This window comes from Neopsephotus bourkii, unplaced genomic scaffold (genome assembly GCF_033783945.1).
Source record: "Neopsephotus bourkii isolate Nb327-2 ecotype Australia unplaced genomic scaffold, CSIRO-AGI_Nbou_v1 NB_1446, whole genome shotgun sequence".
In the NCBI taxonomy this organism is placed as follows: Eukaryota; Metazoa; Chordata; class Aves; order Psittaciformes; family Psittacidae; genus Neopsephotus; species Neopsephotus bourkii.
This window is the reverse complement of record NW_026901923.1, coordinates 614,366-627,917: the sequence shown is the minus strand read 5'-3', so window position 1 is coordinate 627,917 and position 13,552 is coordinate 614,366. Positions and strand designations below refer to the sequence as shown.

Genomic DNA, 13,552 nt, shown 5'->3' with positions numbered 1-13,552 from the left:
CATTGATTGTTCCTGCGTTGTCCGTGACTCCCATGTCGACACAAGGTGAATGACAAACACTGGTCTTCACAGTGAGTGAAGTTTGAAAATGACAATCACAAAAATAATTCCCAAAACACAAGTTGATAAGCACAGCAATATGCATTTTCTGTTCTAGGAGTTACACAATGAGGCACAGAGCAGTAAATGAGTCACAGCACAGCAAATGAGTAATTTGATTTACCATATTAAATGACTACAGTATTTCAAAATGGAAAACATTTGTTAGGCCTGTTTCATAGTCTGTCTTTGGAGGAGTTAAAGTGACAAGAAGGAGCAAGCTTGCTGGAATAGGCTCCTGGAGAAAGACTTCCATGCTCACAAGGCAGTGTTACAACCAGACTACGCTGCTGCACCAGCAACTTTCCTCACAGCAGCGGGCTTGGTCAATGAGGAAAGTGTCCACTCCCTAGAAAAAGGGAAGAGGAAGAGTGTAACACTGCTAAGTTATAATTAGAAATACAGTTTTAACTTCTCTCAGAATAAAGGTTTATGGCTTTTATTTATAATCTTTTCAAGCAATCTAAGGTTACCAGCCTTAGAAAGAAGAGACATCAGGCTTGTATTTTAGCCTTAAATCTGTATTTACAAAGACCGTAGACTACTGGTCTTGGATTCTGATCAGCACACCACCTTTTATGACACAATCCAGGTTTTGTAGGCGAGTACAAGAGTCTTTGAACAGCTGGCGCATGCTGCCTAAGTTAATGGAGGCCCTTTCATAACACCAACTCCTGGTACCTGTATCACTGCATCAGCATGCTCTTGTCAGGGCTAACAAGCTGTAACCACCACCCTAGACACTGCTGTTAGACACCTAGAACACATCACTAACAAACCTCACAACAACCTCCTGCTCACACATCTATTCATTTGCACAGGAAAGGAAACTGAACAAAGTACTTTTGCCCATGGAAGAGGAGCTGCTTAGTGCTGAGAGCAGTGTGGTATCACCAAGGTCTGTAGAGGATGAGCCTGCCAAAGGTCCCTCCAACCTGTGCTGAATGTGCTCCTGGCAACTTACACTACTTGTACCCAACTACTGATGGAAAACTAAATCTCAGACTACCTCAGCGGCAGTCCCACCACCAGCCCATATTGCAAACGTACCCTTCCCACAGTAATTCAAAACAACATCAGATGGCAGCAACTGGAACAGACAGATCTGCTTATTCCCTCACACCACACTCCCTCATTCCCAGGTTCAGAATATTAATTTCCTTACCAAAGTAACATGCAATGCTATCCCTTCCATGTTACCTAGGGCCCAAACACCAATCAACCTGCCAAATAACTGAGTTCACCAAGGCTCTTGCCTGGAATGATTCTGCCATTGAGCAGAGCTGGTTCAAGCTGAGACAAGGGGGGTCATATCACCCTAATATGATGCAGTGCATCATATTAGGATGAGTCTCACCAAGGTCCCCAGTGGAATTTTTTTCTGGAAATGCTTCAGGATTTATATTCCTTTACCTTTCAGTGCCTCTATAAATTAATGATTACTCTCCCAGAACTTTTGACCTTTACTGGCTTTTGTGGCTCTCCTTTTACTTAAAAAAAAAAAAAAAAAAATTAAAAAAATCACAGCTCAGTGTTTTGTTGCACAGTCATCCTCCTCTGCTTCTTCCTTTCAGTAGATGCTTCTCAACACTTCATCTCTACTTCTTAACTTCATTTCATTACTCAAGGAGGGAAGGGATGAAGGATATAATAACAGACAGGATTCACTGAAGTGAAAGTGCATAATTCACACCTCTTTCAATTTATCTAGTCAAACATTGCACACACACCATCCTTATTCACAGGTCAGCACAACATATAGCCTAAACAACAAAAAAAACCAAACAAAACAAAAACAAAAAAAAAAAAAAACCCTCTCAGTTCTTCTCAAGTCTGGTGTCCTGGTTTAACCCCAGCCAGACAGCTTGTGCACTCACTCCCCCCCCCTTCTTGCCCTCCCCCTACTCCTGGAGGGACAGAGAGGAGAACCGAAAAGAATGCAACTCCCACGGGTTGAGATAAGAACAATTTAGTAACTAAGGTATAACACAAATCACTACTGCTACCACCAATAATGCTAATGATAAAGGAAATAACAAGGGAAGAGAATACAACACCTCATCACCAGGTGACCGATAACTCACCCCCCCAGCCTGACCAAGCACAGACAGATACCTCACCCAACCCTGCAGTCCACCTAGCCCTTCCAGGTAACTCCCAGTTACATCCTGAGCATGACGTGCTGTGGTATGGAATACCTCTTTGGTCAGTTTGGGTCAGGTGGCCTGTCTCTGCTTCCTCCCAGCTTCTCCTCCTCCCTGGCAGAGCATGAGGCTCACAAAGTCCTTGGCCAAACCAAAACATCATTCTTATCAGCTCTGTTCCCAGCCCGAAAGTCAAAACATAGCACTGCACCAGCTACCAAGAAGGAGAAAAATGACTGCTACTGCTGAACCCAGGACATCTGGGTACCACATTCACTACTATGGAGGGGAAAAAACAAAACAAAATAAAATTTAAAAAAGCCCACCAAAAAAAAAAAAAAAAAAAAAAACCAAAAAAACTCAAAACCCAAAGCCACACATACCTGCTCTTTTTGTAATACAGAATGCTTTAAAGTTAAGCCATTTATTGCCTGTTGAGAATTAAGACAGAATTTGGCTATACCTTATAGTAAAATTCAGTTATATTCTATGATCTTACTAATGCATATTTAACTCTATGAATAAATCTGTTTCAAACAGTTGTACAAAATGAAGCCAATTATTGTTTTACCACTGTAATGATGGAGCTCCCGCCATGACCTAACAGAAATAGCTTCTACTTTTGATAAAGTACAGTGTGACAAACACCCTTCAAATAGATAAGTCAACACTTTCTGCCAAAACAGAGTATATCTGACACACAAAGGAAACATCTTATTTATAAAATTTAAATTGGGATGTAAGGTTTAAAATGAACAAAAGTACACCCACTTCATAACTTTAAACATATTTTACAATTTCAAAAGCTACAGGACAGCTAAGTTACTGTTTGCTAACCTGCTTTCCATTTTCAAAGCTTTGTTTCATTTTGTAGGAAAGAATCAATCAGCTTCCATTCCTTCACCCGTTGAAAGTAGACCATGTAGAGGGAGCAGTCATTCAGACTACATCCTCCTTAAACACACCTCTTCAGGGATTTATTAAGTTCTTTGACCTTTACCTCATCTCAGGCATGCCACTTGCCCACTTCTCTTCCTAGACTCTCATCTATAAAGGGCAACTCAGTATTTTACTGCCTTTCTTCTCTTTAAGTACATCTTATTCAATGAGCCAAATTCCTGTTTACTACTAAGCACTTGTTCACTCCAGGCAAACAGCCACTTACATTTATCATAGAATCATAGAATAGTTAGGGTTGGAAAGGACCTTAAGATCATCAAGTTCCAACCCCCCTGCCATGGGCAGGGACACCTCTCTCTAAACCATATTACCCAAGGCCTCGTCCAACCTAGCCTTGAACACTGCCAGGGATGAAGCATTCACAACCTCCCTGGACAACCTATTCCAGTGCCTCACTACCCTAACAGGAAAGAATTTCCTCCTTATATCCAGTCTAAACTTCCCCTGTTTAAGTTTTAACCCATTACCCCTTGTCCTACCACTACAGTCCCTAATGAAGAGTCCATCCCCAGCATCCCTATATTAAGCCTGTAAATTATTGACAAGATACATGACAATGTAAAATTTGATCACCAAAAACTGTCAGTAAAATTAAGTAGCATGCTGCTTCTAAAGGTAGCACCAACCAAGTCATTCTCAACTTCCTTATCCTATCAGACTGATAAGGTAGCTGTTACATCAAATCCCATCCCTAGTCACTGCCTACCATTCATACATTAGCGGCACATTTAGCTGAATTCATCTCTATAAATTCATGCATTTAGATTTGATCAAGAAAACTGCATGACAACTCTCTCACATATCATGGTTTGCAATAACAAAGATTTAAAAAAGAGTTTTATGTCATACTCACCCTTCTGCTCTAGAAGAAGCAAAATTGAAGTTTCATGCTTCTATGTAATATAGCTACACTAGATCCAGATACAGAATATAATGGACTGATATTTTATCCCCAAGACACCAACTGTAGTCAGTTTGCAAGGTTTCAGTTTACAACCTAAATCAGTGGGGGAACCAAGACTCATTTTACATGTACAACAGCAGCAATACAGCCAGTTGTCATTGTTCAGAACAGTATTTCAGAATAAATGCATTCCAGGTTTCTTTCCTTGAGGTAATATATTAAACAATTAGTTTAGAACACTGATTTTTCCCTGTTCCTGAACTCTTAAAAATCCACTACTATAAAATAGGAAAGAGTCAAACTTTAAGAATAACAAAACAAACCCAAGAGAGACAGTGATGACAAAAGCCTTCAACCCAAACCCCTGCTTTTAACACAAGTTTACAAATACAAAAATAATACATGCAAACTTGATCCTCTACTGTATTACAGACTGAAAATTTGTCACACACTTTATAAAAGTTTATCCAATATTAAGTGCCTCAGTGTTCAAGTGCTCTTTATTTCAGTAGTCAGTATAAATTAAATATTGTAGTCAGCTGCACAATTTCTATACTGCATCTGCATTATTACGGAGCTGTCAGTAACAAGTCAGGAGCTAAACTTGGCATGCATACAAAGGTCTCACTTCTCACAAGTCAGACAACTATGCAACATTTGATTGTCTCAGCCTTTAAAATGATCATTTGAATGTCAATAACCTCTCTCCCCCCCCCCCAAAAAAAAAAAAAATTAATCCCCACTACTGTGAAATTTCTGCCTATAATGCCCTTCCCCCCATTTTTCCAATAATCACATATTAAAGGTCTGACACCAATTAACAGTGAAAGATTAACAGGCAGATTGTTAAATAAAGCAGGACAAAAGCTAAATCACCTGAATTTTCAGCACATTAATTCAGTAAATGAGCTTCTGATTTATCTAATCAGCTAGTTCTACTAGTGTGAATTTAAGCTTACCGACAAGTTTTACTGCACCCTTCCAATAAAGTCAGACCTTCGCAGCCATTTCCCATGCATTTCCAAAGCAAAAAAATCCAGATATTTCAAGACTATCAAATGCAGTCACTTGCAACATAGAGTAGATTGTTAGAATTAAAAAAAAAAAAAATAAAAAGATTAAGCTCCCTTTTTTTATGCATGCAATGGTGCACATGAAAGGGCTACAGCAGACCTTGACGAACAAAACGGCATTTATATTCAATATCATACCGATGGTAGCCTATTCAATCTAAGGCGACTGAAGGCCCACACTAAGACCCTAAATCATCTTGTCCGTGAATTGCTTTTGCTGATGATGCCGCCCTTGTTGCTCATACAGAAGCAGCTCTGCAGCGTTTAACATCTTGCTTTGCGGAGGCAGCCGAGGTTTTTGGGCTGGAAGTCAGCTTGAAGAAAACAGTAGTCCTCTACCAACCTGCACCGCGAGAAGATCATCGCCATCCCCATATTACCATCGGTGAGTCAGAGCTTAAGACAGTTCAGAAGTTCAGCTATCTGAGAAGCATCATTTCCTCAGATGCCACGATCGACAAAGAGATAGACAACAGAATAGCAAAGGCATACAGAGCCTTCAGAAAACTCTAAAAGAGTCTGGTGTAACAAACACCTGAAGAAAAGTACAAAGATCAGTGTTTATAGAGCCATTGTATTGTCTACTCTTTTATATGGGTCTGAATCATGGGTCATCTACCGTCGTCACCTGCGGCTCCTCGAACGCTTTCATCAGCGCTGCCTCTGCGCAATTCTAAACATCCAATGGACTGACTGTGTGTAATGTCACAGTCCTCGAACAAGCAGGGGTCACCAGCATCGAGGCCACACTGCTGAAATTGCAGCTGCGCTGGGCAGGACACGTCTCTAGGATGAAGGATCACCGCCTCCCCAAGTTCGTGTTTTACGGTGAACTTGCCACCGGTAGCCGCAAGAGAGGTGCCCCAAAGAAGAGATATAAGGACTCCCTGAAACAATATCTTAGCCTTGGCCAAATCGACTATCATCAGTGGTCCGCCTTGGCTTCCAATCAGGAGACTTGGAGGCACACCATACATAATGCTGTTGACTCCTTTGAGAGTTTACAAAGAACTAGCCTCGAGGAGAAAAGACAACGCAGAAAGAATCGCGCCCCACCTGTACCACCCAAGGAGACCTTCTGCTGTGCTTTTTGTAGCCGGATTTGCCTATCCTACATCGGCCTTCTTAGCCATCAGCGCGCCTGTAGTAAGCGTGGGCAAAGCCCTTCCTAAATCTTCGTTCGCGAAGTCAAGCCATGATGGTGCACATCACAATTATCTTAAAATATACTTTAAATGCAGCTAAAGATTCCTATCTTTCACACTTTATTTTTAAATTTTCAGGAGGGTTTAATAAAGCATTGGTAAAAAGCACACATTAGGAGACACTTCGGTCTTCCTAATTTGACACAATTCATGAAATTATTTTGTACAATTGATCATCTCTTACAGCTGGCCTTTTATGAGTTCTGACTTTACCACAAAGGAATTCTCTACACTTCAGTTACTATTAGAAGTCTATGCTCCTCTGGTCTGCTTACACATTTGCAGAATTAAGTCAGAAAAAAAAAAAAAGTAGTGACTTACATCACAAGTTTTCTAGACATCCTGGTCTTCAATAGTGGGGGCAAAGCAACAAAGACTGGATGCATATTGCTACCTCATCAGAGAACAGCATGGTAATGCATCTCAAGGGCATCACAAATCATAACTGGCACATAGCTAGAAGGAAAATGCAAACCAGTGTACAGTACCAGCCAACATCTCTAATGATACAGGTCACAGAAGATTATGAAGCCATGTCAAGAGCTGCATACATATCCATAAAAGAAAGGCATTTTATATAGTTTTAAATAGTAAGCCAAAAGAAAAAAAGTAAAAAATCCAAAGAAACAGATGTCCCAGATCAAATGCAGTTATTGGACAGTACTCAAGCATTCATATGCTGTCAGGTTGATTGCATTCCAGGCAATTAAAATTTGCATTAAATCTGTACCCTTGCTGAACATGAAAGCTTTTTAAAATTTAAAATTAGTTCCTGTCACAGCATATTCATAAATTTGAATAGCATTTGTCAATTAAAATAGTGTGGGAGTTCTGGGGGTTTGTTTTGTTGGTTTGGGTTTTTTTTAAAAAACAATGAATTAAATTCTCCTACCTAATCAACAAAGAAAATCTAAAGAGAAAGTGAGTTAAAGGGTGTCAGCTGCGTTCTTATACTACCATAACTTTGCACTCAAACTACTACAAAACTTCAGGATTTGCCTTAACATAACAACTAGATTACCCGGAGAGCAGAGGACATTAAAATTGAACCCATGCTTACACATCTTATAGTGCACCACATAATATACTTTATCCTTCATCAGTAAAACCTGCTGTTCATAATCATATACTTCTCACCCTAAGTAGGGTGGGGGGTTTGGTGGGGGGTTTTTGTGGTTATTTTTAGTGGCAACATTCTGTGTTGGGTTTGTTTGTTTGTTTTTATTATAACTTTACCTGTCTTATGTAAGGGTTCAATTTTAATAGGTTCATTAAAAAAAAAGGCAAATAATATGGAAAAAACTACAATCAATTGTTTTTAAGGAAAAAAATAATTGTCCAATGCTAACTTTTAAATTCTTTCAGCCTACCATCACAAACAGATTTTGTTTTAGTTAACTGTTCATCTAAAAGTTGGAGTGCAGAGAGAGTGCATGTGCACAGGCATCAATTGCTAGCATGACAACTGGCTCAAATTCAGGAATTGCTACATACCAAAACATCTGATCATATGCAAAGATAGAATTGCTTTCCTAAACTGAAATAAGTCAATTTTCAGAGCTTACTTAGGAGCAAGGAGAGCCCTAAAATTAGAGGAAAAATTAAACGTGAGAAACAGGAAAACTAACACAAAAGAAATTATGAAAACTTGTTAGGTCAACCCAATATAAAGTTTCTACAGAAAATAAGATTCCTTGCTTTAAAAACTGATGGGAAGTGATTTACAATACATTTTCTCATTTAAAAAAAATAATAAAAAAATAAATCTAGTCCAACTGCCTGACTGACTAAAAGTTAAAGCATATTATTAAGGGCATTGTCCAAATACCTTTAAATGCTGACAGGCTTGGGGCATCAACCACCACTCTAGGAAGCCTATTCCAGTGTTTGGCCATCCCCTTTGCAAAGAAATGCTTCCTAATATCCAGTCTAAACCTCCCCTGGCACAGCTTTGAACTATTCCCAAGTGTCCTGTCACTGGATACCAGGGAGATCAGCACTTCCATCTCCACTTCTCCACTTCAGGAAGCTGTAAAGAGCAATGAGGTCACCCCTCAGCCTCCTTTTCTTCTAACCAGACAAACCCTGAGTCCTTAGCCACTCCTCAGAGGACATGCCTTCCAACCTTTTCACCAGCTTTGTTGCTCTCCTCCAAAAGCATTCAAGGACCTGAACGTCCTTCCTAAATTGTTGGGGCCCAGAACTACACACAGTATTCAAGGTGAAGCAGCAGCAATGTCAAATGCAACAGGACATGCTTGTGAGTGTTTAAGAGGCATTTGGACAATGCCCTTAATACAATTGACATGTTTCATATCACCAGCTTCCACTACTATTTTTGCATAGCCTTTCAAAGAAGGCTAGCATAAGGTTAAAAACAAACATGTATTTTCAGCAGTAGGCACAGCATTTGGTTGGAATGCAGTTAAGGGGTCCAAAAGCAGCAGTCAACACTTAAGTTGTATTTATACATATTTTCTTTCTTCACATTAACCCTTGCCAACATTATTCCTTTTGAAGCTATGCAAAAAGATACCTTCAGTTTTTCTTTCACAACTACTCATTGAGGCTGAAAGCAAGCAAAGCCAAGCTCACACTGGGCATCCTATAAAAAAACTACATATCTTTTCTTTACCACCCCTTCATTTCCTTTCCACAGTGAATTCTTAGCTTAAATTTAATCAGCCAAGAGACCCTCAGTATGTACAATCCTGTCATTCTTCATTACTTACAAACAGAATCAAGTGCAAGCAAAAGGGAATAAAAAAAAAAAAAAACCTCAGCATTGTCAACAAAATTAAAAGCACCCTACTTCTGGTTTTGCCAGTCCTGAGGAAGCACAGATGCACCTCAGAACGAGAGAAAAGGGGAGAAAAACAAAGGATTAAATTTATAAGAAAGCTAATTAAAAAAAGAACAACAACAATAAACAAAACACCACCTTTCTTAAACCCTTAAAGGCTAAAGCTGAATTCCACCGAGGCAGAAGGGCGCTTAACCGAAGAACAACAGAGACTCCCCTCGGAAAATAGAAGGCACGTTTGCAGACTGCCTGCTAAGTGAAAGCCGCTGCAGGCAAGGCCGAGGAGGAACCTAACACACTCAGACCTCGAGCAGCAGTACCGGTGCCGCAGCCTCCACAACTCAGGCCGGCTCAGCCCCATACGGCGCTGAGAACAAAAGACGAGCAGCAGCCACAGCTGAGTCACCACCAGGGGACGGTCCGGCCCAGCATAGGGGCGTACTGCCCTGCCCAACGACTGTCGAGCCTACTATAAGAAGCGATATTTTCAGTCTCTTTTGTCTGGTTTCCCCTTTCGGGGGAGGGGGAAACGAAAAACCGAAAAGAACACAAACATGAAAATGAGAACAAAGTGTCCAGTCATCGTCGTCGTTGCCTCCGCCTCGTCTTCGAGGCACCGCCGCACGGCGATACTCTCTGTACACCCAGACCGCATGAAGTGCAAACACACCACTCAGCGGAAGTTTTCTGCAGAAGCTGTAAACCCTTTCCCACGGGGCCATCACCGCCCAGACTGGGAGGTACTTGCGGCCGGGGAATGCAGCCCCCTCTCCCCCCCCCAAGCAGACCTTCCATCGCGGAAGAGAACACCAACCTCCAATACCCTTTAAACGGAAGCAGGGAAGAGCTAACCGGGAGCACCAGCTCACAACGGGTGAAGAGCGGAGGCGGCCGCCGATCGTGGGGGTAGTGGTGGAAGGAGGAAAGGATTGTTCCAGGAGGAGGGAAAACAGCACCTCCCTCCTTACCTCGCCGTTGTCATGCAAGGGCTCGTCCCAAAATAACTCGTGGGCCCCTCTATGCCGTCACCCCTAATCCGGGGTCTTTCCGAAGCGCGCGCCATCCACCCCGCGGTGGCGGGGTTTAGGCGGACCACACCCCCACCCTCTGGCTCATCGCCGCTGCCCCAGAAATGCCTTTGTTGTGGCTCGCTCTCTTTCATTTCCCCTATCACTGCGCAACCGTTCCTGGGCTCCCGCACCCTCTTTTATTTTGAACCACGGTACATCCCACCCTCTTCCCCCACCGGCGGTCCTGGGGGAAGTGTGGTGGTATCTCCTCACTATTATGATTTGAATTATCAAGAGTGGGTGGTGTGAAGGAGCAGAGCCAAACGGGATTACAGGGAAGTGGCACGACACATCGGTGGAGCTCAAGGGACAGGCGGAGAGCAGCGTATTCAGCCCACTTGTCGGATACTAGGCCGGGTGCTAGCGGCGGGAGCCGTGGATGTGTCACGGAGCGGGGCGAAAGGTTTATTTCGTATTCTGGATGCCAGGAGCATACTGGCAGAGGAAGTTGTCCGTCCTGAATTACGGTTCGTGCAGGCCGGGCCGAGAGAGTGGGGCAGTCCCGGGGGGGGGGGGGGGGCAGGAAGTACGCGGGGGAGCTCCGACCACCGGGGGGGGCGCAGGAAGGGAGGCAGCTCCCCGGAGGGCAGACGGGTAACGTGCAGGGAGAGATTCGCGGCTGAGGAGGCCAGTGGCGCCCTGCCCATGTAGCAGCGGCACAGCTCCGCAGTGCGGTCCTGGCCGGTGACTCACCGACTTGCAAGACGTTATCGACAAAGCCGCCGTCTAGCAGAGCGATACCCCTACGGAAGGGCAGGCGGTTCTCGGCGGCGGCGTTGTCCGCGCCCCCACCGGGCGCAGTGCCGGCGGTAGCCACTCCGGGGGTGATGGCGGGGTCCTCGGCACCGGTGTTGAAGGAGGAGTACATGCAGATCTCCCTCTCGCTGCGGGGGAAGGACCAGTAAACGATCCTACGCTGTACCGGCTCTGGAATCCTCTCGAAGCGCTCCTCCACCCGCTGGAAGGGCCACTTCTCCGCCACCTTGCGAGCCGCAATGTCCAGTAGGGAGTCGGGACTCTGGGTTTTGCCGAGAGGCAGCAGCCCCAGGGCGGCAGCGGCTGCTGCTGCTGCGGCTGCTGCAGCAGCCGCAGCAGCAGCAGCTGCAGCAGCCGCAGCTGCAGAGGAGGATCCGGCGCAGAGCGCCCCACTACTGAGTCCAGTGCTGGTCACCCGCTGGCCTGGCCTGCACCCTGAGCCATAGCCGGGTCTGCAGCAGAGGTGCTTGGTGGGGGGAGGGAGATGACCACGCTCCGCCATGATCACGCCACTTCTAAGTGGATAGCGGAAGTGACTGTACCCTATAAACGACACCAGAAAGACACTCCTGGCTTCCGCCCCCTCTTCTCTTACATGGCAGCAGGAGGCGGTACCAGCCACCTTTCTCACGATGGGGGGCGGAACCTTATGCAAATCGGTACCACAAACATAAATAGAATAGCTCAAGAAAGGTTTGGTCTGTGATGGTAGGAAATAGTGCGCCCGCTTCTGGCGCGCGATGCCATATCGATGTGTCGCCTTTACTCCCATCCTGCTGATATCACGAGCGCAAGCCTGAGACTGTTTTGCGCTCCTGGTGGAAAAAGGGGTATGTGGCTAGCTGCGCTCGTCTCTGACACCATGTAAAGAATGGAATGTGGGGGTGGAGCCGCATAGTCTTCGACTCGGTCATATTTGCTATAAAAGTCGGTGGGTGGCTGAGTAGAACAGCGCTCGCAGATGAGGTAGTCATTCTCATCCGTGGAAATATCCGCTTATAGCGCCTTGCCTGGGGAAGTAAAGCGATGCCAGCCTTTCGCCAGAGTTCCGAGAGAGTTGCTTGGAGGTGGCACAGAAGCTTTAGAGAGTAGGTAGGAGGCGCCTGCAGGCGGTCCCTCACGGGGTGGGGTGGTCTGGACTGGCCTGGGCTTCTGCCTTAACAGACGAGCTGAAATGGGTGAAGCTGGAGTGTTATTGGCATACTTCTCCTCTGGGGCAGGAACTGGGATGGCTGACCTCACGTATCCCAGCAACAAACCCTTGAGGAGGCTCAGTGAGGCGTGCCCTAAACTTTCCGTTCTATTAGAGGCACTGTAATAGCTATGGTCATTGGGCTGCAGGATGTTCAACAATGCAAAGTGCATTGTTGGGGCAATCCCAGGCACAGCTACAGGTTGGGCAGAGAAGTGATTCAGAGTAGCCCTGTGGAGAAGGACTTGGGGGTGTTGGCCAATGAGAAACTTAACAACAGCATGTACTTGCTGCCCTGAAAGCCAGCTATATACTGGACTGAGTCAAAAGGAGCATGACCAGCAGGAGGTGATCCTGCCCCTCTGCTTTGCTCTTGTGAGACCCCACTTGGAGTACTATGTGCAGTTCTGGTGTCCACAACATAAGGACATGGAGCTGTTAGAGCAAGTCCAGAGGAGGGTCACGAGGATTATAAGGGGGTTTAAGCACCTCCTGTATGAAGACAGGATAAGAAAGTTGGGGCTGTTCAGCCTGGAGAAGGCTGAGTGGGGACCTCAGAGCAGCCTTACAGTATCTGAAGGGGGCCTACAGTGATGCTGGGGAGGGACTCTTCATTAGGGACTGTAGTGATAGGACAAGGGGGGATGGGCTCAAACTAAACCAGAGAAAGTTCATGTTATATGTTTGCACATGGGCTGGTCCCTGGAAGCGTGAGTTGCAGTCCAGTGTGAGCTCCACATGACCAGCTCACTTTGCAGGTGGTCTGGCTTGGAACTGCTCCAGTAGCCCAAGGTGAAGGGCTCTGTGCCATGACCCACAGTGAGTAAACTGAACACAATTAACATGTTGCGTTTATCTTTGTGTCAGAAGGGTCTGTAAAACAGCTGATGTTGGCCATCTGTCCCAGTTAATTTTTAGCAAGGAGTGTGGTGTGTAATGCTCGCTGTTGCCACAGAGCAAATATGTTACTCTTGAGATGCCAGTTTCATAAATTCACAGATACCTTGCTGGGATATTAACTTCTTCACTTTTATGCATATATTTTACAAGTGATCTACTGGTGTCTTGGTTTCAGCTGTAACGGTTTTTTTTTCTCCTTCCTAGTAGCTGGTGCAGTGCTGTGTTTTGGCTTCAGTCTGAGAACAGTGCTGGTAATACACCAGTGTTTTAATTGTTGCTAAATAGTGCTTACCCTTATCAAGGACTTTTCAGTCTCTCATGCTCTGCCAGTAGTGTTGTATTATGTTGTACTTTAGTTATTAAATTATACTTATCTCAACCTGGGGGGTTTACATTCTTTTGATTCTCCTCCCCATCCTCCCCAGAGGGGGGAAGGGGGCGGGGGG

The 13,552-nt window shown here is 44.7% G+C and overlaps 1 protein-coding gene across 5 annotated transcripts; it reads right to left on the bottom strand.

Moving 5' to 3' along the window:
• Nucleotides 1-292: 292 nt before the first annotated feature.
• On the bottom strand, nt 293-11,969 carry LOC133220579 (zinc finger SWIM domain-containing protein 6-like). 5 transcript variants are annotated; one of them, XR_009727759.1, is made up of 4 exons: nt 10,952-11,969; nt 6,703-6,841; nt 1,457-1,589; nt 293-448 (listed from the first exon to the last, which is right to left on the bottom strand). XR_009727759.1 is itself a non-coding variant. In XM_061368802.1 (2 exons), the coding sequence occupies exons 1-2, from the start codon at nt 11,784-11,786 to the stop codon at nt 1,532-1,534; spliced, it is 897 nt and encodes a 298-aa protein (XP_061224786.1). In that variant the 5' UTR covers nt 11,787-11,969; the 3' UTR covers nt 1,433-1,531. The 5 variants fall into 5 exon arrangements, 2 of the variants coding, with proteins under 2 accessions (XP_061224786.1, XP_061224787.1); XR_009727760.1 differs by lacking the exon at nt 10,952-11,969 and adding an exon at nt 10,157-10,249; XR_009727758.1 differs by lacking the exon at nt 6,703-6,841 and having other exon boundaries at nt 10,948-11,969.
• Nucleotides 11,970-13,552: the final 1,583 nt, after the last annotated feature.

Bases quoted from the DNA above. Each gene is read 5' to 3' on its own strand.
- LOC133220579 (XM_061368802.1), bottom strand. From the start codon at position 11,786: ATGGGAGTAAAGGCGACACATCGATATGGCATCGCGCGCCAGAAGCGG. The intron at 1,590-10,947 runs GTCACCGGCCAG...TTTTTTTTTAAG, and splicing joins AACGTCTTGCAAGTCGGTGA to TAAAAGGAGAGCCACAAAAG.